Source organism: Cydia fagiglandana, chromosome 14 (assembly GCF_963556715.1).
Source record: "Cydia fagiglandana chromosome 14, ilCydFagi1.1, whole genome shotgun sequence".
Taxonomy (NCBI): Eukaryota; Metazoa; Arthropoda; class Insecta; order Lepidoptera; family Tortricidae; genus Cydia; species Cydia fagiglandana.
In genome coordinates, this window is record NC_085945.1 from 12,928,582 (window position 1) to 12,955,260 (window position 26,679).

The following is a 26,679-nucleotide window of genomic DNA, read 5'->3' on the forward strand; positions in this document are numbered from 1 at the left end:
AAATAGTAAAATACATGATAGGTATTCAGTCTTGTAGAATAAAAATATACAAGTCGACGAAGTGGCGCGTCGAGTGAAGCTGGTCTTTTTTTTAAGCTGGCCTCACCTTTTCATTTATGTATTCCGCGGGAATGAATAGTAAGCTATACTAAATTATAGATTTTATTAATTTCCATTTCCATGCGGGTTTTTAAAGAACGCAGTCGCAGGTAGGACTTTAGCAGCCGCCCTGATGTTGTGAATGACAGTGACGTACGCTTTCTCCATTATTTTGCTGAAATTCGTTTTCCACAACTGTTTTATCTCCTCTGGACAAAATGTATCTGCAAACAGAAAAATACACTCGTCTGTTCACAAATATGTTAACAACGCCTCTATTATAATTTACAAGGCCTTGAAGTGCATGTTTAGATTTTTTGAGTGCATTCAAGAATAATAAAACAGATAGGTTTTAATCAACAGTCAGCCGGCCGAGCTCCTACCGAGCGGACGACACAACCGATAGATAACGCGCTGTGCTAATTATCTACCTACCCAAACACGTGTATTCGGATTGCAGTGTAGAAATTATTGTTAAATCTGCGTAATAATTTAAGTGAAGTTTTTTAAATAAGACCGTAGCGATGGTGCAGTGTAAGCAGTGCAAGCTATCATTAGCTAAAGTAAAAGTCGACGGTATATCCCATTGTAAGGGTATGTGCCCATATAACCATTCCAGTCGCAGAATCATCAAAGTGGTAACTAAATGTCAGATGTGTCGTAACAGAGTCCACACAATGTGTCTAGAATTGTTTCGAAACAAAGTGTCGTCGCCGTGTGTACACTTTTCCGTAACAAGGTGTCGACACATTTGTGTGCACTTTGCGTGCGGTTTGCGACTAAATCTGACAGCAAATTTGTGACAGCAAATGTCAATACAAAATACCTCTTGAAAACCAAGGTTTGTCAAACTACTATTAGTGTCTCGTGTGCTCGTAAGTAATTCTAGTAAGTCATCATGGGCGATGCAAATGATAATAATCGACCAAAACCATATAAACACCCAACACCCGTCAACCTTTTACAGAAAAGTTTTTAAAGAAATGCAATAAGCTACTTAGGTCAGCCAACGAATGCTCCAAAAAGTTGTAGAGGGAAATGCTCGGAACACAATTTTTGACTCTGTAACTTGGTTTGGACAAGTTAGGAGGTGAACATATCAAAAGTCCCCGGCCGTAGCCCTTGAGCGGGGGGAAGAGAGGGGGCTTTGTTTGAAGGTCCCATTTTCCGGTTTTTCGATTATATCTCGGAAACTATGCATCTTAGCGATGGCCATTTATACAAAATGAAAGTTAATTTAATTTGTTACAAGTTTATTCAGTCAATTTTTTCGATATGATGAAGAGTTTTTGAGATATCCGCTCTTGAAAGTTTATTTAGGGCTCTCAATTTTATCTTGATATATCTACATCAGTGAAGGTGCTAGGCCGTGTATGGTATCGTTTTCGTATAAATCTGGGTTGCTGAACACATTGACACCATTCCACAAAATTAAAAAAAATCTTTTTAGGGTTCCGTACCTCAAAAGCAAAAAACGGAATCCTTATAGGATCACTCGTTCGTCTGTATGTCTGTCCGTCTGAATACACAAAATAGTTCTTTACCTATAGATGACAGGAAAACCTATTAGAAATGTGCAGTCGAGCGCGAGTCGGACTTAATGTACGGAACCCTTAATACGCGAGTCCGACTGGCACTTGGCCGGTTTTTTTTAAACTCCTCTTGACGCTTAACCGCTGAACCGATTTTTGAGATAACTTATTATGTCCTGTCTCGGGACTCAAAATATATGTGTACTAAATTTAAATTAAAACTGTTCAGCAGTTTAAGCGTGAAGAGGAGTTTAAAAGAAAGTATTTTAAAAAGTTTATGTTTTTATTTTTTTACTTTGGAATGGTGTCAATGTGATACCATAACTAAATTTGGTACTGCGAATTTATACGAAAACGATACCAAACATGGCCTCGTAGCTTTACTGTTGTAGAAGTCAAAATAAAATTGAGAGCCCTAAATTCTTATAACTTGGCCAAACTTGTGTAGAAGGAAAAGGAAAAATAAAAGTCTTCGGCAGGAATATAAGACACAAATATATATTTTATTTTGCGTTACTATTTCAATCATCAAATATAAACATACCTTGATTATAGTATTCTAGTGAGATCCTCATAGATAAACAAAAACATTTACTTAAACTTAAAAAATTACAAGGTCGAAATGTCACGGAACTTGTGAGAGTAATATGTGAAAAATAAAAACTTATGACAAAAAAATTTGGACACAATTTAAGAAGCATCCAATTATGTCGAGGAATCATCTGTATTTTTGCTTGTTTCATTACCTCCTCGCTTCTTTTTTTGTCCTTTGTATTCTGTAGCAATTTGTTAGATCTGAAAATAAAGATAACGCGTCGTCACGGATGTCGATTTATAGGTTTTAGGGAGTGCAGAATTCGAAAACGATGATCATTTTATAATCCAAGATGGCGGCTACGTATTTTGTCATAAAAGTCGTCATGAATATCGTTTTATAGGTTTTAGGAAGTGCCGATTTCGAAAATGATGACCAGTTTGGAATCCAAGATGTGTGCCGTGCACTTTGTCATAAAAGTCGTCATGGATATCGTTTTATAGGTTTTAGGGAGTGCAGAATTCGAAAATGATGACCATTTTGGATTCCAAGATGTCTGCCGTGCACTTTGTCATATAAGCCGTCATAGATGTTGATTTATAGGTGTTAGGAAGAGCAGATTTCGAAAATGATGACCATGACCAATACAACGACATCCATGTCGACTTTTAACATAGTGCATGGGGCCGCCATCTTGGATTCCAAAATAGTTATTATTTTCGAAATCTGCGCTCCCTAAAACCTATAAAACGACATCCATGACGACTTTTATGACATAGTGCATGGCCGCCATTTTGGAATCGAAAATGGTTATCATTTTCGAAATCTGCGCCCCTCAAAACCTATAAAACGACACCCATGACGACTTTTATGACATAGTGCATGGCCGCCATTCTGGATTCCAAAATGGTCATCATTTTCGAAAGCGGGGCCCCCTAAAACCTATAAAACGACATCCATGACGACTTTTATGACATAGTGCATGGCCGCCATCTTGAAATCCAAAATGGTCATCGTTTTCGAAATCTGCGCCCCCTAAAACCTATAAAACGACACCAATGACGACTTTTATGACATAGTGCATGGCCGCCATTTTGGAATCCAAAATAGTCATCATTTTCTAAATCTGCGCCCCCTAAAACCTATAAAACGACATCCATGACGACTTTTATGACATAGTGCATGGCCGCCATCTTGGAATCCAAAATGGTCATCATTTTTGAAATCTGCGCCTCCTAAAACCTATAAAACGACACCCATGACGACTTTTATGGCATAGTGCATGGCCGCCATTTTGGATTCCAAAATGGTCATCATTTTCAAAATTGGGGCCCCCTAAAACGTATAAAACGACATCCATGACGACTTTTATGACACAGTGCATGGCCGCCATTTTGGATTCCAAAATGGTCATCATTTTCGAAATCGGCACTCCCTAAAACCTATAAATCGACACCCATCTCGACTTTTATGACAAAGTGTTTGGCTACTATTATTTTTACGTACAAAAATGGCCCCCTGTCAACTTCCAACCAAGATTTAATCGATAATTTATTCGATTAATATTCAGATTAATTCAATTTCAATCTATGTTAGGTCGACTAAACTAATCGCGATTAAAATTTGAGGATTAACTTTTTTTATTCGATTAATTAGTCGAATAAACAGTCAATCTATTAAGTCCCATCTCTGACCACGGCATTTTTACACTTTGAGAATATCTGAAAACAAATGAACACAAGAAGCCATTTTGCAAATCCAGTAACTTTGTTATTACTTTTGACAGCGCGTGTCATGTGTCTACACAGAGTCGACACAAAGTCGAAACATTTGCGACTACTTTGTGACTGCAATATTTCTCAGCCTTAAACCATATTTATACATCATAATTAACAAGTTTCGTAGTATGTAAAGCGTTATTTCTGTTATTTAAGTATAGTATACGCATCGAAGTACTAAAAATGCATCAAATAATATAGTTATGAACACAGGCACTGAGAAGTAAACAATTTCATTTCCGGCTAAACTAAAACAATGTGGTGGCGCGTTGATTATATTACACTTAGTTTATCAAATCACTCGAGCAGTTTAATTCCCCATAATAATTTAAGTCCTATTGTAATTTAATGCAAACAATATATAATTACGTCTTGTAATCCGTTTTAGAGATGGCGTATTAATGTCACTTATTTTTATTTAAGTATTTTTCCATCTGACAGTTTCCATTTGACAGGAACGAAATGAACGAATGAAAGAATGATTTTGGCATAAAGTAGTCGCAAACCCGAAACAATGTGTGCACACGGCGACCACACTTTATGTCACTTTGTGTCATGTGTCGACCCTTCCCCATTTCTGGTAACTGTGTCGACACGGCGACGACTCTGCGACTGGAATTGTGACCGAAACAGACGGTGTCGACACAAGATGTGTCTACACCGCGTCGTAACGGCGACTGGAAATGGTTGTATGGGTGTGAGGGTGTATTTCACAAAAAATGTGCCGCAAAGCTGAAAGGCTTTAGTGAGACGGAGCTGTGTGAGGACTGCCAAACACCTGTTAAGCCTCAATCGAGTATATTAAACACTGATTCTTCTAAAACCTCGATGGAAAAAGTGTTGAGAGAGGTCAACGAAAAGCTGTCTGTCGTATACAAAATGGAAAAAACCCTCGAAGAGATGTCAAACGATATAAGTTTTTATGCCGCAAAATATCAAGAACTTACGGAGGATAGGGACAAAGCGAACAACAGAATAAAGACATTAGAGCATAGGAACAACCACCTGGAGACATGCAATCGGGCTCTGGAAGAACGGGTAACCTGGTTAGAAACTAAAGAGAAAGAGAAAAATGTGGAGATAGTTGGCCTGGAGGAGAAAGACGGCGTCATGCTGGAAAACATTATACAGACGTTAGCCCGCAAGCTTGGAGTAGATGACGGGCAGATTCGCGAGATACAGCGGGTAGGCGTAAAACCCGCCGCAGTTAAATCAACTACCGCCAACAAGCAAAGCGAGGGTCGCTCGAGCAAGCCGCGCCCGCGGCCCGTTGTTATCACCATGGCAACGCGGGCGGCTCGCGACCTGTGGCTGGCCGCTAGAAAAACAACCAAGCTATGCAATGATGACGTATTTGAGAATGGCAACAAAGACTTTATATACATAAATGAGGACTTAACTAAGTATACACGTAACTTGTTGTGGACGGCAAAGAATGAATTAAAACCTACTTATAAATACGTATGGGTGCAGGACGGCAAGGTACTGATAAGGAAAGATGACCCAGCTGACGCGAAGATAAGAGTGGTCCGTTCCCTAAACGACATAGATTCATTATTAACTGATGAGAAGTGATGTATATATGTACCTATACAGATATAAATATCTAACGGTTCCGCTAAAACGTAACACTATGTTAAATAAGATGTTATCTAATATTAAAATTCAATGACGAAACTACTCATATTACGTCTAACATAAGCTACAAAAAGTACGAGAACTTAGAAGCATGGAACAATGAAATAAATCTACATAAACTAAGTTTACATATTATTCACATCAATATAAGGTCATTAAGAAAAAACTTTAACGAGCTACAAATATTACTAAGTGGGTGTATGGAGAAAATAGATGTTATTGCTCTCACAGAGATTAATATAAAAGAACAAGAACTGCCGATGTATAAACTGAAGGACTATGATACATATATAACGACAAGAGAGACATCTAGGGGAGGAGGTATACTGGTATATGTAAGGAAGAGTATTAGCTTCACGGCTTCTATAATTAAATCTAACTACAGTGAAATAATATACGGAGAACTTTCCCGGGATAGAAAACAGATGACCCACTTATTCGTCGTATATAGACCGCCGAAAACAAGCAAACACGGATTTGTGACAGATATACATGAAGTGCTCTCAAAAATACCTACTGGACACGAGTTAATAATGATCGGCGATACAAATATAGACCTTATGAATGAGGTCAGCTTAGGCAACGTCATTAACCAGTACAGGGACAACATGTGTGAGTTAGGATTAGAATGCGCCATCAGCGACGTGACCCGCGAGGAGGTGTACGGCGGCCACGTGACGCGCACCTGCATCGACCACGCATGGGTGCGAACCCGCTGCGGGCGGCCGGTGTCCGCGTACGTCCTCACCACCAAGGTATCTGACCATTATCCCATCGGAGTGAGCATCGAGGTTGTTGACCCCGCACAGAATGGTAAGCGAGCACCTGTGACTATTTTATGTGAAAAAACAGTTAAAAAGCAACTTGACAGTGTTAATTGGAAAGAACTGATTTATTGCGATTGCCCACTACAATTGTATGATAAGTTATGCGCAGTTTTCTCTCGTGTTTACAATGACTCTAAAATACAAAAAATGCTGCCTGGTAAACGAAAAGATAAAACGTGGATTAATAAAAGTATTAAAAAAATGTTAGTAATAAGAGATAAGTTATTTAAAAGGTGGAAAAGTAGTCCTAACGATATGAGCTTAAGATTGATGTATAATAGATATAGAAATAGGGTCAACAAATGTATAAATAAAGCAAAAAATAAGTTTAGGCAGGAAGAATTAAAACACTGTAATAATAATCCTAGGAAAATATGGGAAAAAATTAATCTGTGGACGGGGACGCAAAAATTGAGCGTAGATAGAATAATACAAAAATACTTAGCAAAACATGACAGCATCTTGAATATCTGTAATAAATTCTCGGAAACTTTCACTAAGGAAATATTAGACATAAGGCATAACTGTGATTTCAAGTTCTTAGATAGGTCAAATTACACAAATAATAGTCAAGTATCACTAAGGTTTGTCAGGGCGCAATCTAATGATATAATAAAAATTATCAATAATTTAAGTGAAAAAAAGTCGCCTGGCTTAGATCAGATCAGGGTCCGAGATGTAAAATATGTAAGTGAAAAAATTAGTCCGGTGTTGGCAAGATTTATTAATCTGTGTGTAACAAAAACTATGTACCCAGAGCTATTAAAAACAGCAATAATAAGGCCTATATTTAAGCAAGGATCGTATACTGATTATACAAATTATCGCCCTATTGCCATTTTATCAGTCATTAATAAAATAGTAGAAAAATACGTGACGGCACAAATTAGTAGTTTTTTAGAAAATAATAATATAATCACTCACTCGCAACATGGGTTCCGTCGAGGGCGCAGTACGGCGACCGCGCTGGCACGGTTTACTGACGAGGTCAACGAGGCTCTGGACCAGCGGAAGCAGGTGGTTGTGGTCTTTATTGATTTCAAAAAAGCTTTTGATACCTTGGGCCACAACCAGCTGCTTCAGGCAATGGAAGAGTGTGGAATCACTGGACCACTCCATGGGTGGCTCCGTGCATACCTCGAAGGTCGAACCCTGCGCACGGCCGTGGGAGGCGAGTGCGGCGCGCCCGCGCACGTCTCCTGCGGCGTGCCGACCGGCTCGGTAACCGGGCCCGTTGGGTACATAGTTCATGTTAACAGTATGTGTAATGTTGTCAAAAACTGTAGTGTTTACATGTATGCAGATGACACCTGCCTAATATATGCGGATAAAGACCTAGACCTAATAGAAAACAGAATACAGGAAGATCTAACTAACATAATGAAATGGTCACATGATAATGGCATTATTATTAACATTGCTAAAACTAAATGTATGTGCATACGGTCGCCTTACACTAGAGGTAGGTACAGGCCGCCGCGCATTGTGGGGCACAGTTTCGACTGCCTCCACAGTGCGCGGCCGGCAGGGGACGCGTGCGGCTGTGTCGAGCTCCAGGTGGTGGAACAATACAAGTACTTGGGCTTGCTTATAGATTATAAGTTCTCGTGGCAGCCACATGTAAATGGATTATGCAATAAATTAAGGGCAGTACTTGCAAAATTCCACCATCTGAAGTTCGTTTTGAATAGGGCTACTATGTATGCAGTCTACTATGCCCTAGTGGATTCGCTATTGTCGTATGGGCTGGTAAGCTACGGTCGTACATTTAAAACGTATCTAGACAAAATAAAGGCACTACAGATTAGATTCATGAAATTAATGGTTGACAAAAAAACTAAAATAAAATGTAAAAGTACTTCATATGAACAGCTCTTTTCAGAATGTAAAATTTTAACAGTTCATGAAAAAGTCACGTTATTTTTAGCCTTAGATCAAATGTGTAATGATGAGTTTAAAATACCTATTGTCAATCAAAGGTTAATAAGAAACAGAGATAGTAATAAATTGCTGGTACCTAGTTTTACGAATTATTATGGCCAGAGATGTAGGAAATATTTAGTCCCTAAGATCTATAACGAACTACCGTCGGATTTAAAGACTACAAGGATGACAAAACAAACATTTAAAAAGAAATTAAGTAGTTTTCTATTAAATAAGATAAAAGATCAAGTGCAACCTATGTAAACCATACACTAAGTTTTTTATATTGTACGCTCAGACCATAGAGTTGACCCCTTAACTTCATACCATAAATAAAAAGTATTTGTTTAAAAATGAACCTTAATAGCTATCAATAGTTTTCTAAATTGAAAATGCCATATTGGGCTACGCATGCGGTAAAGGGTTAAGTAGATAAGTTTAAGTTACATATAAATAAACTACCTAGTACTTGCATATTAAGCTAATTATAATAGGAGCCTCGTCTGCCAACAAACCGCTATGTGGTTTGGCAGAAGAATGTATTGTATCTAAATGTAAGTAAGCTTGTGAATAAACGCTTTATTTATTTATTTATTTATTTTATTTATCGTTCTTGACTGTATTTGGATACATACGGTAGAATGAGATAGCAATATCACTTGCTCCCTCTAACGCATAAATGCGTCCCCCAGACTGGCCCACGCTGGCCCAATATGTACAAAGGCCTTTTGTGACAGACGATGGATGGGGTCAATCTTAGGGGCTCTACAAACCTCACCGGTATCGCATGCGATTTTTGATACTTTGCAACATTTGATCCATCGATTTCGTTGCACTAGCTACTATCGTCGGCAATTTAACGCTAATCGCATGCAATTATCGAATGTCTGTGGCGCCATCAGCCCCACAAAACAAGGTCCCCGTTCGTCCGGCAGCTTTTGCAACGCGCATTAAAAAAGCGCTTGAATCTGTCCGCACTCTAAATTTGATTTAACGACCAAGGATTAAAGTAGAAAATCCAACAACGCCCGATAAAAAGCGCCACCGCTGTCGTCACAGAATAAATAATAGTATGTACTAGGTACAGAAGACTCACTCCCTAACATAACGCGTCTGTCACGATCAGCACAGATATGGCCGCTAGGTGGCGACACTGGCGACAGCGCCACGTGCGGCTTATAGCAAGCCCCAAAATTGAGGCCGAACGGATGTACTTTTAGCTACCTGTAGCAAAGCGACGAAATTGCGGAGTGAGACACGCCTGCTGTCGTGTGAATGTGTACATGGTTATCCATTTGTGTCATTTAAACGCTTTTTTAACGCGCGTTGAAAAAGCTCCCGTGCGAATGGGGGTTTAGTTGTTATGATAGTTCATGTCCAGTTTGTAACATTGTATCTATATCGTTACATACCGTTGCACATTTCCGCCAACGGAGAACTGAACGAAACCACCGGAGTTTCGAAAACTTCGCAGGAATTAGTTTCGGGGCCGACCACATAATGTTCAACTTCCATGCCGTCCCTTGCAAAAGTGTAATTGTATAAAGCTGTGCATAACACACCTGCAAATTAAACATTATAAATTGACCGGTTTTAGTAGAAAACCCATTGTAGGCACCTACCTATATCTAGTTATACCCATCTCCGAAAAATAATCTATGTCCTTATTATCATCCGTTATGCCTATTTAGCCATAAACAACTTCGTAATGCATTTTTTACGATCTCCGACTGGAAATTTTAATAAAACAATGCGCCGTTGTGATAAGTATACGCCGATAACATATTACACAATCAATTAATCATAGTCCGTTCAACCTACGCTAACCCTGAACGATTTGGTAATGGCAAAGAGAATTAAGACTAGATAAATCGAGCGCTTGTAATTAGTACTTAATTCACAAATCGGCCCCCCTATCCCTTATCCGCACCGAATTGGCAGCGCATTACAAACTTACTTCCAGATGTCCTGAAATGTCCCGCCACGCTCCTTCCCAGATTGCGGTACACCTGATTGATGTCGCCGCTTATGTATACATCGGCAGATGTCGAGAGCGCTACCGAACGAGTTTTAAGATCCATCCTAAAAATAAAAACAAAATATGGGTTTTTACCTCAGCTTAGTAGCTTATGATATGAGTCACTCGAATCGAGTCGCCGCCATACAATCCAAGTTACGGTCTTATTTTAAAGCGACATTATGGAATAACGTAATTTGACACGAACATATGTCTGGTAATAATTTTCGTTGCCATAAATGTACCTAATACAAAAAAACCGGGCAAGTGCGAGTCGGATTCACGCTAGATATGAGCGCCGCGCCGGCGCGCCGCCGCCGCCGACTAAATTTTCGCGCCGCCGCCGCCGACGCTGCGCTATCGGCGTGGCATCGGCGTGACCTTGTTAGATACTACTACTTTCAGAATCAAGATAATATATATTTTGTCCAGTTTAGATCTTTAACTGCGCCACTCTGAATAGTTTATAGGCATTCAAAGGGTATTTTAGGTTCATATAACTCAAAAATGTCCAGGTTTGGCACCCATGCCAAACCTGGACATACACAAATGATATCAAACAAAAAATTATAACCTGCCAGAGAGCACAGGAACGAAGTATATTAAAAATAAAACGGTTAGACAAAATAAAAAGCTCAGAAATAAGAGAAAAAACCAAGATCGAAGATTCCCTAGAACACTGCATAAACATGAAGTGGAAATGGGCAGGACATGTAGCTAGGCTACCTTATACAAGGTGGACGAAGCGAACGACGCTCTGGAAAGGACCACCAGGCAAACGCAGACAAGGGAGACCACAGGCAAGATGGATAGAGGACATAACAAAGCACACCAAGGCTCAAGACAGAGAGAGCTGGCGCAAACTGGGAGAGGCCTTTACTCACGAGGAGGTCCGCTCTTCAAATAAAAAGTATAGATATAAATTGTATTATGTAAATATTTAAAAAAAAGTTATATGTAACCTTAGTTTGTAAACTTTAGTTAGTAATAAGTTGGAATAAAAGGCTTTTTATTATTATTTTTTATTATAACTCAAAAATATCGATGGTAAATGAAAACTTTTCTGTCTGGTAAATTTTCGCTCATGGCCGCCGGCTCCATCTTTGCAGAGCTCAGCCGTCAGCCTAGCTCACACTTTGCGTTCTATTCTAAGCTCTAAGCTGTCTGCTTGCCTGCACCTCGGCCTATGGCCGCGCATGAGGAGGCGTCGGAATCGGGTCTTCAGTGTTTGGTGGAGGTGGAGCTTGACTTTGGGCATCGTTTTTTTGACATCGGTTTTATTGAGTCGATATTGGTTATGACAATGACTGAGCTCGATTTTCCTCGCTTCGGCTCTTTTTTCGACTGTCGACAAGACGTTTCCCTGATATAGTCTATCAGCTATTTTTGACTTAGCACAAAATACTGGATAAAAGGCCTCACCGAGATTAAGACCGTCTCTGATGCCTTGGCTTTGCTGCTTATCTACAGTTTATTATGCGATATGAAACTTTTTTCATGCAAGTATTCGAATTATCCTTGAAAATAAAAAATGCACTTAGTTTGTAGCGTGATTATGGCAAAAAAAACATGTTTTTTCGGTAAAATTTTGGTTTGAATTGCTTTTGTATAAGTCAAAAGTGTTTCAAGGCCACGCCGCCGATTCGCCGCCGCCGCCGACCGATTTTAACCGACGCGCCGCCGCCGGCAAAATGCCTATCGGCGCTCATATCTAATTCACGCACGAAGGGTTCCGTACCATAATGCAAAAAAAAAAAACAAAAAAAAACGGTCACCCCATCCAAGGACTGACCACTCCCGACGTTGCTTAACTTTGGTCAAAAATCACGTTTGTTGTATGGGAGCCCCATTTAAATCTTTATTTTATTCTGTTTTTAGTATTTGTTGTCATAGCGGCAACAGAAATACATCATCTGTGAAAATTTCAACTGTCTAGCTATCACGGTTCGTGAGATACAGCCTGGTGACAGACGGACGGACGGACGGACAGCGAAGTCTTAGTAATAGGGTCCCGTTTTACCCTTTGGGTACGGAACCCTAAAAGTCTTAGTAATAGGGTCCCGTTTTACCCTTTGGGTACGGAACCCTAAAAATACAGCAAGTAAAAGTTTTACATACAAAACTTGTACTCTTGATATTAGATATATTTTACGTAGGTATCCATAATATCTTTATTAATAACGAACAAAATGAAAAATAGAAAACTAAACTACTTCTAACAAATCTTAAACCAAATGCCCCCCAGGTTACCTTCATGCGTTATTCTTATAGTGCCCAGAAGGCTGGCAGCGTTACTTTTTTGATGGCCAGAGCGCTTTCGATTGTATGGCAGCGGCTTTTATGGCGTGTGTTTGTGTTCGCGGTGGTCAGGTGAAAAGTTGTATGTGCGACTAGAGACATGTACAAAATAAAAGTTCTATAGTCGCACCAAGCAAAGTCTGCAGCGGATTTGATAGCCCACGCAGTGTAAGTGTTATGTATACGTCATAATTTCATAGAAGTTTGACGTTTAAAATTAAAATGACACTTGCATTGCGTGGGCTATCAAATGGGTCTGACTATAGCACTTTGGTCTCTGTAAGAAAAATCATAGTTCAGACTAGGTTCAGACATGAGGTAAATAAATAGGATTATAGTTCGTTTTTTTTAGGCATTAGAAATAAAGTAAACAATCTTGATGTGTCTTAAATCTTAATTGAAAACACACATTTAAAAATAAGTTACGGCAAATATGTAACAATTATGAATCTAATACGATCATTTATATTATTCTGCTTTCATAAAGTAATAGTTTTTGATTTTTAAAAGGTGTTTTTCAATTAAAAGATTTGTTAAAATCGCTTACATTCTTGCAAGTTCTTTCTAATGCTAAAAAAACGAACTATAGATCTCTCCTCATCAAGACCGATCAGGCGATCACAAATGTAGCTGGAATATTCAAACCATACAGCGTAAGTAACTGTCTGACTGTTACCTCTTCACGCTTAAACCGCTGAACCGATTTAGATGAAGTTTGGAGATAGTTTGAAGCCCGGGAAAGGACAGAGCAGTTCTTTATATCTGTCGGCGGCCGATCGTAAGATCAGGCAGATCGTAATGTTTTGACTATAATCACATTAAACCAATATATATAGGTAGGATAGGTTCGTTAGGTTGCTTCAGATGCCTGAAGGGCAAACTGCCCAGAAATAGGAGCCCCGCCGGGGCTCCGTCAACCCAGGAAACGAGTCGGAGATTTTCACGTTTCACGATATGCCTGTACGGTTACCATCAGTTTGTCACTGACATAAACGCCGTCGAGAACGTAATTTACTTTCTATACATCTCGCTCGCACTCGCATATTAGTGCAAACGGGATGTATAGAAAGTAAATTACGTTCTCGACGGCGTTTATGTCAGTGACAAACTGATGGTAACCGTACTGATCTTACGATCGACCGCCGACGTATCAATCATCATCATTCCCCGCAGGCAACAGGTAGTTCGTAATAAATAGGTATGACTTACTCAAGCGCCACCAATGCCTGATTTGCCAACCCAAGCACAGTAATATTTTTATTCGAGTACACCAAATTATCACCCGGAAATGGAACGTCCACTCCAGATATGGATAAAGGGTCGATAGGTAATATGTCTATGGAGGGTATCCCTTTATAGGTTTGACTCAAAAATAAATTCGTGGATAATTTCAGACATCCAAGGTCTCCGAAGTCACATGGCACGAGGAAGGGCTCTGAAATAGAGTAATCTGTTAAAAACTGGCCAATAGCGAATCGGACCTGCCCACTGAGGGTTCCGTACAAATTAAACTTATTTTTTACAAATCTATTAGTTTTCAGATTATCGTATCATCTTGGGTCGTCCCATTCGTTTTTCGTTAAGTTCTTAAATTAGTCCAATTCTGCTTTCGTCACTCATTCTACATTGAAAGCCACCGACGATTCTGACGAATGTAGAATTAGTGACGAAAGCAGAATAGAACTAATTTAAGAACTTGACGAAAAACGAATGGGATGGTCCAAGACGATACCTTTTTCCTGTATTTGTTGCGTAAGACGATTTATTACTTGCCACAATTCATAGTTCTAGGTCAACAGGAGGTACCCTATAAATTTGTCACACCACCTATTCGGAAAAGACCTTTTTCTTCCCTGCTAGGAGGGATCAAAGTGGCACTTTTCCTCCCTGCTAGGAGGGATCAAAGTAACACTTTTCTGTTCAAGCACACTATTTTTTAATTTTTTTGTACATTATTTTTTTAGCTTAAATAATCTGTTTAAGCATCAGATCGTGTCAACACTAAGATTTTTTTATATTCCTCATAGTTGATGTGAAAAGCAGTATGTGTCACACGGTATCAAAATTATTTCGTCTTGGGCGTTAACACTTGAATCCCTCATTACGCTCAATATTCTACTTTGGAATCCCTCACTATGTTCGGGATTCTATTGTAGAATCCATCGCTTCATTCAGGATTCAATGTACGGAAATATATCATTTTGATCCCTTGTAACACAAACTACTATTGATTCCCTTGAGAATGTCGAAATATATCTTTTTTTACGTTAACTTAGAAATTTGATTTTTTAACAGCTTCAAGGGTCTATAGACCTGAGTTGAGTGGTCTTAATATTAACTCGATACTAAAATCGGTAAACTACATGACTATGGGTCTTTTCTTCTGCGAGATGGAATTCGGTATAAAATGGATGTTACCATCTAAGTAATTGATGTATCAAGCGCCCTCCAGACTATGCGCGTGAATCGCGGGCGAAGCCGCGAACGCGAGTGTGGAGTCTAGTTCGCTGATATGCGAAATCGACTCCAGACTCGCGTTCGCGGCTTCGCGCCGCGATTCGCGCACGAGTGTGGAGCGGGCTTCACATTGCTTGTTCTTCGCATTTATGCGTTAGAGGGATCAAGTGACATTGCTATCTCATTCACACGCATGGCTGCGTCCCTTGGAGTGGCCGGCGCTGGCCCTCGTGTAGAGGAGCCATATGTCTGGTACATACTACATAGTCTACATAGGTTTCGTTGCTAGCAATTGTACAAAGAAATAAGAGTGAGTAAAATGTATGAATACCATACCTGGCATCTCTAATAAGGCGGCTGGTATAATGGCTGCGTCGAAGATGGCCTGAAATACAAACACCTCAAGTCTAGTATACAGTTTGGCAAATTAAAAAGTGGCAACACTGTAGTGCCGTCCCGTTTTCTTATATATATTGGTTAGAAAGGGACGACACTACAGTGTTGCCACTTTTTAATTTCTACTCTTTTTTGCCAAGCTGTAGTTCAATTATAGTACGAGGTATTTGTTCGACCCTTGGCCAAATTTTTAAGGTGAATAAATAGTTCATACAAAGCAAATTTTGCTACAGGTAGGACCAACCCCAAAATCACAAAAAAAATTTGGTTCTCCTATTATACAGGGTGATTCCGGGGTCGTGGAGCAAGCGATCAAGGCATGATACACAAGCCCATACTGAACAACTTTTACTATGGGACCAACTCCGAAATCGCGAAAAAAAAATTGGTAGTTTCATACATTTCGGCCGATCACTGTATTATGCCTTGATCGCTGGCTTTACTATGGGACCAAATCCGAAATCGCGAAAAAAAACTGGCCTTCCCATAGAACACGACAACATGTGATCGGCCGAAATGTATGAAACTACCAATTTTTTTTTTCGCGATTTCGGAGTTGGTCCCATAGTAAAAGTTGTTCAGTATGGGCTTGTGTATCATGCCTTGATCGCTTGCTCCACGACCCCGGAATCACCCTGTAGAACACATCTGTTTATCTATTATATTTTATTAAAAACCTTTAGAATACAATAGATTAAACATACAAATTATAAACTAAAATAAACCTAAGAATGAGTAAAACTAACTTAACAAATAAAATATTGCCCCCCACTCTGATTGTCTCCCGGATCAAATGTGCCAAAAACACTGGCGGCATTACCCCGCAGAATGGCCAATGATATAAATTTTGTTGGACAAGGAAAGTACCAGAGCGAGGATCGCAGCCCCTATCCCTTAAACGACGCCCTATATCCTTAATAAAGGCTTTGGCCTCGGCACACCAAGGTCCCGCCGTCTCGACGGCAACCGGGACAAAGTCGTACATCTGTTTATTACATTTATTTTTGCGATTACAGGCATGGTCCAATAGCAAAAGTTGCAGTATGACCTATATATATATATAGGTAGAATTAGCCCAAGACAAGCCTGCAACGATTTTGATAGCACATGCAGTCCCTTGTATATCCACAGAAATATACCTTAATTACATTTAATTTTTAAAAGTATAATTTAAACTTAATTTTAATTAAGTTAATTTTATTATTAATTTAATTAAATTTATTTTATTTATTTATTTTTATTTAATTTTATAATTTTTTTTTTTATTATTTATATTGAAGTTTAGGCATACCGAAAAGGAGATGGCGGGACGACTTGGACGCATTCTACCCCAAATGGTGGGAAAATGCCGATGACAGGGTCGAGTGGAAAAAACGAGGGAAGGCCTTTGCCCTGCAGTTGGACACCAAATAGGCTAGGAAAAAAAAATTTAAACTATTTATGCGACTAAAACCATTTTTCTTACCAACGCGAATACGTAGCAAATTTTATAGTTCATTGTTCCGACTTCTATTAATCTCTGTTCAATACTGATATCATAGCAAATCTTTGTGGGCTTTTATACTCATTTACTCACCCCAGATGCATAGATTGATAAGAGAAAAATTTTAGCTGAGCAGTTTCATTTAAATTTAATTCACTATATTTTTTTTTAGTTTTGGGAATTTTTGTGTTATTTCTACTCAGAATCACGAACTGTTCCGATGCTATGCTGATAGGAGAAGTGTCCCAAAATTTGCATATAAACTTGGTCAAGCAGATCTTGTCAGTAGAAAAAGGCGGCAAATTTGAAAAATGTAGGCGAGCAGGGATATCGTCTCATATGTATTTATTGTTCCTTCAATTCCGTTATCGCCATACAAAGTCTATGAAAAATGGTAACGGAGTGGAAATAAACATCTTGGGACACTCATTTCTCCAATTCAAATCGAAAGAGTTCGTGATTCGGAGTAGAAATATTTAATATAAACTTTACAAATAAAAAGTATACTTGGTCAAGCAAATCTTGTCAGTAGGAAAAGGCGGCAAATTTAAAAAAACCGGGCAAGTGCGAGTCGAACTCGCGCACGTAGGGTTCCGTACCATAATGCAAAAAAAAAACGGAAGAAAATGCAAAAAAAACGGTCACCCATCCAAGTACTGACCACGCCCGACGTTGCTTAACTTTGGTCATAAATCACGTTTGTTGTATGGGAGCCCCACTTAAATCTTTATTTTATTCTGTTTTTAGTATTTGTCGTTATATAGCGGCAACAGAAATACATCATCTGTGAAAATTTCAACTGTCTAGCTATTACGGTTCATGAGATACAGCCTGGTGACAGACAGACGGACGGACGGACAGCGAAGTCTTAGTAATAGGGTCCCGTTTTACCCTTTGGGTACGGAACCCTAAAAATGTAGGTGCGAAGGGTTATCGTCCCATAGAAAATTTGAATTTCGCGCCTTTTTCTACTGACAAGATTCGCTTGGCCAAGTATAGTGTACCTACAACTTAAAATAGCCCACTTACGAACCATGAAATCCCACGTAGGGTTACTTCTCATGCTCTAACGTTAATATTATTTTTGTAATTAGGACGAAATATACAAAAATAAATTTTCAAACAAAAGTTATTTCCAATAATCGCCAACAATAAGAAACATATTGTAATTATAATAATTGGCAGTGCTTTTGAAAACTTGTTCAAAAATTTAAAGTCTAAATCTTATTACTGTCTTAATTAAAAAAGATAATCGCAAACAGGCTGTTCCAAAGAAATCGTAACTTGTTAATTCCTTCGTAACCGCTACACCGGTTGCTATAATGGTTCTAAATACCCTAATGCATATGTACCTTTCGGCATTGTCCAATGGCTAGGGACACCCTGTAGGTAATTAAATAAAACACACTAGTTGACACTAGTAACGTTTATAAAATATTCTACATTTTATTTACAAATTTAAAAAACATAGTAGGTACATATGTGACGTCCCATGGGAAAAGGTACCTTATGGCAGTTGGCGCTTACGCTATTATTAACGCCGCTCCAATATTATTGCGGCGCTATGCGATGTAAGCGTCAGCCGCCATAAGGTACCTTTTGCCGTGGAACGTCACATATTGTTTTCCTGCCGGTAAGTTTGCCAGAGCTCAACGAAGGTGCAGAGTTGTTAGGGTCGACGCGCATGTGACACCTCTAGAGTAGCAGGCGTCCATAAGCTACGTCACTGTTTTCCATCAGACGGGCCGTAGGCTTGTTTACCACCGATGTAGTATAAAAAATCTTCTGCTCCAATAAGTTTTATTTCCGTGAACTTCAAAAAGACGAATGGAAAACGGCTTTTCTTCTAACCATATGGTCCACAAGGTGAATTGTAATTATACCTATATTTTCGTTGGATTCGCACGAAAAATGAATGATTAAAATTCCAATGATCGACAGCAATTATAAGGTGATTTTATTACGTGATTGTACATTTCAATTGATTAGTTATACGTTTTCTAAAACGCACGTGTTACTTTACACGACCATATTAATACTTTCCTTTTATCAAACATGCGCGGAAATATTTACCGTGTGAATGTGTGATATGCACTTGTGTCATGAGACTCATGAGTCATTATAAATTATAAGTACTTATATATTGAAGATTATGCCTTACAAAAACGTCTTAATATGTACACAGCTTTATACTCTTCGATGAATTAATTATCTATGGCTAGCTATCACATATATGTACTCGATCATTCCGATCTGTGTTCTGATCTCGAAGCCATCTTATACCTATTAAGTAATTTGTGTTGTCCTCTTAGATATATAGATATATACTTGGTCAAGCAGATCTTGTCAGTAGAAAAAGGCGGCAAATTTGAAAAACGTAGGCGCGAAAAGATATCGTCCCATAGAAACTTTGAATTTCGCGCCTTATTTTACTGACAAGATTTGCTTGACCAGCTTTAGGTACTGTATTGTGAGCGGTAGAACGGATTCTGTTCTGACGCGAGACTATTGTTATTCTCATCTGTGCAAAAAGCTTTAAATTTGTATAAATCATGTTTCAAAAATAGCGGACTATATTAACTTGGGTATGTGGGAACACACTTGGATTGCTAATCCCACTAAACTAAATGTAAGCGTCACGTTCGAAATTGGTTACGTAAAGCCGTCGCATCGCTGTCGCCTCCTACTGCAACTCGAGTAATTTTAAGTAAGGTTCCGTCAAGGAGATGATTAATTAGTTTTTGTGTTTTTGTATTCTTTTTTTCAAAAAGGGGGGATTACTGTGTGGACACACTTGGATTGCTAATCCCACTACGGAGCGAAATTGAATCGGTGCGCGGGACGCGCGTGGAGTTTAGCGTCCATGCCTATGTTCTCACGAGCCCGCCACTTCTTGATACACCTATCACAATTGTGTGAACACGTAATAAAATATATAATTGGTACTTCTGATTAAGAATGGGTCACCACCTAGTCTTCTAGACCTTGAGCTTGCGACATTAAGACCTTAAGTCGCACCTGATGGTAGAACGAAAGCAACAGGTATCCCAACAAATCGACCGTTGTATTAATGAAATAATTGCATTACAGAACCTGTCATTTATTTTCGTTGAGGGTGACGTAAGTTTTAGAAGGTTAATGCAATTAGTCGCGGCTCAGAATAATTTTTATGACCTGTCAAGTCAACTTTTTAAGATTTATACTGCAAGGTGCAGAAAAAAATAAGTTCAATCAAATGACTTCAATCACGTTAGTACGTGATACGTGTAGCATTTACCTTGGAATGACCTCCTTCCTCTGTTTATTGTATCCTAATTCTTTCATTTAGCTTTCCAAGTCCGATCGTTCTGACTTGCTTATTATGGCTCCGATCACATTATGATACTTCTTGAATTGTATCTGAAATTTACAGACTCTAATAAGACTCTTAAAGTCCTTTTCAACCCTCAGGATGCATGGGAAGACTGGGACTTCTGCCTGGCTTACTTTGGGCTATTATTTTTATAACTTTTCATATGCAATGCGGCCCTAAGCCACCTAAATACATACCTTTAGGGTTTTCCAACTATTTTATATAAATCTAGGGGATTTTTGTTAATATTATCGCTGTATTTTTCGGGATTCTTTCATTGTTTACATTTTGTAAGATGATTGACGTAACCCGTCAATCGGCTTTCAACTGTTCGGATTTCACCACTAAAAAGACTAGTATGTATACTTTCGGCAAAGGTTATTCAAAATTTTGGTAAAATCATAACTGGTACTCGACTATTTTTAAATTTCAAATCTTGTAAATCTGATTCTTTAGATGTTCTAAAGAATCAGGTATAAAAGCGGAACAACCGTCATTCTGTTCAGTTCTTCGTCAGCTCTCATCCGAGCATTTTCGAAATTAAGGGTCCGTGCGGGGCCAAGTGAGGCCCCGCACCTTCAAGAAACCCTCCTCTTCCTGGCGTAACTTACTATATAAATACTTTCACTATAAATTACAAACGCAAATCTACTACAAGCCTCTGATTTGGTGACCCTCGCTGAACGCCTGTGCGCGCCCTCCTTGACGCCGCGCGCCCTCTTCGACGCCGCGCGCCTGTGCGTGCCTGTGCGCGCCCTCCTCGACGCCGCGCGCCTGCGCGCGCCCTCCTCGACGCCGCGCGCCTGTGCGCGCCCTCCTTGACGCCGCGCGCCCGTTCGCGCCCTATTCGACGCCGCGCGCCTGTGCGTGCCTGCCGGCCTAGCCAAGGTCACAATCGCTATCGCTTCGACAACGAAAAGCATTATGTCTCTCTATCACTCTTCCATATTAGCGCGACAGTGACAGTTGCGTTTCGATCGCTACGGAGCGTAAGCGATTGGCATTTTGGCTACGCGGCCTGTGCGCGCCCTCCTCGACGCCGCGCGCCTGTGCGCGCCCTCCTCGACGCCGCGCGCCTGTGCGCGCCCTCCTTGACGCCGCGCGCCTGTTCGCGCCCTCTTCGACGCCGCGCGCCTGTGCGCGCCCTCCTCGACGCCGCGCGCCTGTGCGCGCCCTCCTTGACGCCGCGCGCCTGACCGCGCCCTCCTTGACGCCGCGCGCCTGTGCGTGGGAACGCGTTTCCCAGGCGCTGCACCCCGGAGCACCGTGCTACCACGCTACTACAACTTCCCGGTGTTGTTGGACAATTTAAGTTCCCAGCCGTGCCATATTGACCCACCACTTATACCTGGAAAAATAAACGTTACCTACCCCTGAGTCTTTACTTTTCATTTCTTCACCCTTCATCCTTCCAGCTGCTCAGTTGCGTGCTCTACCAATTCATTGGCAGAGCACGTAACGCGACAGTTTTGGCGCCCAATAGCTATTTTTCCAGACCTTTTTCAAAATTCTAAATTAAAAACAACATTCGTGTTTCTAAAATTTTAAACCCTTTGGCCTTACTTTAGAACCTTAAATTATTATTTTTAACCATCATTTAGTCAATATGGCACGTCCTATTAAATATGCTAATTTAAACAAAGCAGAATTAGAATATGAAGTTCGTGTTAGATTAGAGGAGCCTAAGGATAATTTAGCTGCCCTTAAAAAGCAGGCAGAGGTCCTAGGACAAGCCCAACCTGCATCAGACGTTCTCTATTCCATTATTCCCCCTGAAGAAGAGTTTGAACAAATCGACACCTGTCTCAACTTCGTGCAAGCGAAAATTGAGCTACTCCAAGCCAAGCCTTCACTATACGCAACTAAAAGGTTAGAATCTTTTCTTAATCATTTGTATCATAGACTTAATCGTATTGATCTAGATCATGACTCTCCTTTCACAGATAATCTTAATAATTCCCTTGAAAGGTTTAAATCTTTGGAGAATAGGTATGAAAGTCTATTATTCGAGTCTGCAGAATCTACCCCTCAGATTTCCCCACACCCTCCCGAACCCCAGACCTCGACATCATCACTGACTACCCCCGTAACCCCCGCTGACTCCCAACAATTAACTTCTCCTGTCTCCCATCAATTAACTTCCTCTGACTCCCATCAACTAAACCCCCCTCTCAACCAACAAACCTTCCAAATTGTCTCCCCACCGAATATAATCTCAGAGCTTAGAAAGCTTGCCTATAATGGTGATTCCTGCCCCAAATCTTTTCTCCAGAAGATAGAGGAATTCAGCACCTCTCGTAACCTTAAAAAACAACGTCTAGCCGAGTTAGTCTTCGAAATTTTCACTGATAAAGCCCTTCATTGGATACGTTTCCAAAAAATCCGTAAACCAGACCTTTCCTGGGACGATATTTCTAACTTACTAGTTAGAGATTTCGGAAATACGGACTACGATCATAAACTTCTAACCGCTATCCACGCTAGAACCCAAGGCGAAAACGAAGCTATTGTTATCTACATTTCCATTATGCATGGCATGTTCTCTCGTCTTAACAAACAATTGCCAGAATCTGAACAACTGGCAATTCTCCTCAGAAACATACGTCCCTCTTACTCAGTCTTTGTTGCACTCAACAAAATCAATTCTGTTGATGATCTCCTTGCGGCATGCCAAAATTATGAACATATTTTGGATAGAGACCGTAACTTCAAAGAACCCAAACCAGCTGTAGACCAACTGGCTTCGGAGTTCAACTACATGGCTACTCCATCAAGTTCTAAATCCTCCTCTAACTTTAATCCTAAACCTACATTCAACTTAGACGCAAGACCTAACAGGTATAACTATCCAAAACAAGTAAATACCATTCATAATAAATTTACTTCTAATCTTTTCTGTGTCCGATGCCGTAGCAATGGACACTCCCTTAGCACTTGTAGGCAACCCCACTACTCTATTTGCTTCAAATGTGGCCTAAAAGGTCACAAGACCCCCGATTGCCCTAAATGCAATCCTACAAATAAACCTCCCTCAAAAAACGAACCCAGCACGACTTAGATAAAGCCAATAACTTTGATGCAAGTGATTGGAAAGACTGGCTGTCGTACCTTCGTAACTTCTTTACTGTCTATAAAATTTCTTCAGTTCTCTATGAAGAAGAACAAGATGGTGACAGGCCATTCTTGACATTCACTGTAGATAACATCCCCTTCTCTGGCTTACTAGACAGTGGCAGTTCATTGACCATTCTGGGCAATAACTCCCATTTCAGCCTCCTAAAAATGGGTCACCATTTATCTAAGTCGTGCCCAACTTCAGTTTCTATAGCCAACAAAAAGAAACTACACTCACTTGGTCATATGGACCTACTCATGACCTTCAACAATAAAACACATGCCATAAGAGCTCACGTATTTCCTGAAATACACCCCTCTATAATTCTCGGTGTAGACTTCTGGAAAGCTTTTAATCTTATACCTGATTTATTAAAACCTAACTTTCTCAGCAATCTACACTGCAACACTATAACACTTGAACAAGGAAAAATTTTTACCTTTGAAGCTTTAAGCACTGAACAGAAAAACATCGTTACGGATATAATCGCTCGTTTTCGGCAGATCTCTTTTGAAGAAAAGGGTGAACTCGGAAGAACTCACCTGATTTGTCACAAGATTGACACCGGTGATTCCCCTCCAATTAAGCAACGCTGCTACCGACTCTCCCCCGAGAAACAAAAGGCCCTGATCAACGAAGTGGACAAGATGCTTGCTTGGAAAGTAATCGAGCCCTGCGAGAGCCCTTGGCTATCACCAGTAATCATAACACCTAAGAAGAACGGTGAGTGGCGATTCTGTGTACTTACTTACGTACTTAATACTTATCTAGCATCGACATCGCTAAAGCATTTTGGGAAGTTCCACTGCACCCTCCAGACAGAGATAAAACCGCTTTCTATGTCCCCGGCAGAGGTATGTATCGTTTTGTGGTCATGCCATTTGGTCTCACCAATGCTCCTGCGACACAACAAAGACTTATGGATACACTATTTACTCCAGAATTCGAACACAAGGTATTTTGCTACTTGGACGACATCGTTATCGTATCCAAAACCTTCGACGAACATATCTCCCTTTTACTTAAAGTTCTCGAAAAACTAACCTACGCTGGCCTAACAATTAACTTCGAAAAAAGTCAATTCTTCAAAAAGGAACTGAAATACTTAGGATTTATCGTCGATGAACAAGGTTTAAGAGCTGATCCTGATAAGGTTCGTGCAATATTAGAGTACCCTACACCAACTACGAAAAAAGAAATCAGAAGATTCCATGGCACCTGCAGCTGGTTTAGAAGATTCATACCCAACTTTAGCACTATAGCAGCTCCACTAAACAAGCTAGCAGCTACGGGTAAGAACGCTCCAAAATTCCATTGGACTCCTGAAGCTAACACAGCTTTTTTGAAACTGAAAGAACTTTTGGCTACAACACCCGTCCTTGTCTGCCCTAATTTTGAAGAACCCTTCGCCGTCCATTGTGATGCCTCAAACTACGGAATCGGGGCAATTCTGACACAGAAACACGAAGACAAAGAAGCTGTCATTGCATATATGAGCAAGACCCTGAATAAACACGAACAGAACTACTCAACCACCGAACGAGAGACCTTAGCCGTCATATCTGCACTGGAACACTGGAGATGCTATCTCGACAACGGCAGACAGTTTACGGTATTCACTGATCATGCTGCCCTCAAATGGTTCTTAAATCTATCTAATCCTTCAGGAAGACTTGCCAGGTGGACTCTAAGACTTTCAACTTTTAATTTCATTTTAAAACACAAACATGGTAAGGATAATGTCGTTCCTGACCTTCTATCACGCTCCAATAACAAAGATCCAGACCCTTACCATGTAGCCCCTATAGTCCAAGAAAATCAACATAGAAATAACGACGAAGAGTTATATAATAGACTTATTTCAGATTGCCAAAACAATCCCGACAGTTACCCAAACTACAACTTCAGAAACAACAAACTTCTCCGTCGAATGAGCAACCAAGACTCTTTATCAGATGACTTCATTTGGAAGGAAGTTCCACCTCCTGCCGAAAGAAAATCGCTGATTGAAAAATTCCATGGACTTCCGTCAGGACCTCACTTGGGAACCTTCAAAACATACAAGAAACTCTCACAACACTACTACTGGACTGGCATGTTTAAAGAGGTAGCTAAACTTATATCTACATGCGAAACATGTCTATCCTACAAACACTCTAATCATTCACCCTATGGCCCTATGGGCAAGCCAAAAATTTGCTCACGACCCTTCCAATGCATATCCCTTGATCTTCTAGGTCCTCTACCCATGACTAGAAAAAGAAACCAATATATACTAGTCATAAACTGTTACTTTACTAAATACTCCATAATTTTTCCTTTAAAGCGTGCTCGAGCTTCAGAAATAATCTATCACCTAGAAAATTTCGTATTTTTAGTTTTTGGAGTTCCACAGACTCTAATCATGGATAACGGACCTCAATTTCGTTCACGTGAGTTCCACAACTTAATTATTAAATATAAAATACCTTTTGCAAACTTTAATCCACATTACTGCCCGCAGGTCAACCCAACAGAAAGGTATAATAAAACCATTATCACTGCCTTGGCATCCCTGGTTGGTGAAGATCACAGATCATGGGACAACCACCTCCCAACAATCCAGGCAGCCATGAATAACTCGACCAACCTAGTAACTGGCTACACGCCTTCATTTTTGGTTTTCGGTCGCGAAACTATTCCTTGTGGTTCTATTTATTCACACTGTCAGAATCTTGACGAATTAGTGTTCCTCCCTAGAGACATTTACGCCAACAGCCTGGCCCTCCTACCCCCAATTTTCGACAAAGTTCAAATCGCCTTATTCAAGGCACACTCTAAAAATAGCAACAGATACGACCTAAGAAAATCTTTTAAAGAATTTGAGGTCGGCGACATAATTTGGAGGAAAAATTACGTCCTCAGCAATGCTGGCAACTACTTTAGTGCCAAACTTGCCCCTAGATACATAAAAAGTAGAGTTATTCAAAAACTCTCACCTCTTGTCTATATACTTGAAGATTCTAATGGGTCCAGAAGTAAATGGCACATTAAGGACTTCAAAACGTAATTTTTATTAGGATAATTAGTTTTAATAGTTACTTCTAACTAATATATTCATAACTTCATCTTAGGCTTAATTTTGCTTTTATTTCATTTTTCCAGGCATCTAATATGCTTCAGCCTGCGACTCGACCGTAGTGTCTCGCACGGCATTTTTCTTTTCTTTTTCCAGAGTGGTTCTCCATTC

The 26,679-nt window shown here is 40.0% G+C and overlaps 2 protein-coding genes across 2 annotated transcripts; one reads left to right on the forward strand and one right to left on the reverse strand.

Annotated features, from left to right (window-relative positions):
• Positions 1 to 134: 134 nt before the first annotated feature.
• LOC134670767 (juvenile hormone-binding protein-like) lies at positions 135 to 17,070 on the reverse strand. The gene is made up of 6 exons (XM_063528579.1): positions 16,966 to 17,070; positions 15,441 to 15,489; positions 13,857 to 14,082; positions 10,290 to 10,414; positions 9,745 to 9,894; positions 135 to 323 (listed from the first exon to the last, which is right to left on the reverse strand). The coding sequence occupies exons 1-6, from the start codon at positions 16,996 to 16,998 to the stop codon at positions 166 to 168; spliced, it is 741 nt and encodes a 246-aa protein (XP_063384649.1). The 5' UTR covers positions 16,999 to 17,070; the 3' UTR covers positions 135 to 165.
• LOC134670766 (uncharacterized) lies at positions 3,235 to 7,048 on the forward strand. Its single transcript, XM_063528578.1, has one exon. The coding sequence runs from the start codon at positions 4,773 to 4,775 to the stop codon at positions 5,517 to 5,519; it is 747 nt and encodes a 248-aa protein (XP_063384648.1). The 5' UTR covers positions 3,235 to 4,772; the 3' UTR covers positions 5,520 to 7,048.
• Positions 17,071 to 26,679: the final 9,609 nt, after the last annotated feature.

Excerpts from the sequence above, each read along its gene's own strand:
- LOC134670767 (XM_063528579.1), bottom strand. The coding sequence starts at position 16,998 with ATGAACTATAAAATTTGCTACGTATTCGCGTTG. Across the intron at positions 14,083-15,440 it reads CGCCTTATTAGAGATGCCAG|AGCCCTTCCTCGTGCCATGT; the intron begins GTATGGTATTCA and ends ACTCTATTTCAG. Across the intron at positions 9,895-10,289 it reads ACATTTCAGGACATCTGGAA|GTGTGTTATGCACAGCTTTA; the intron begins GTAAGTTTGTAA and ends TTTAATTTGCAG.
- LOC134670766 (XM_063528578.1), top strand. The coding sequence starts at position 4,773 with ATGGAAAAAGTGTTGAGAGAGGTCAACGAAAAGCTGTCTGTCGTATAC.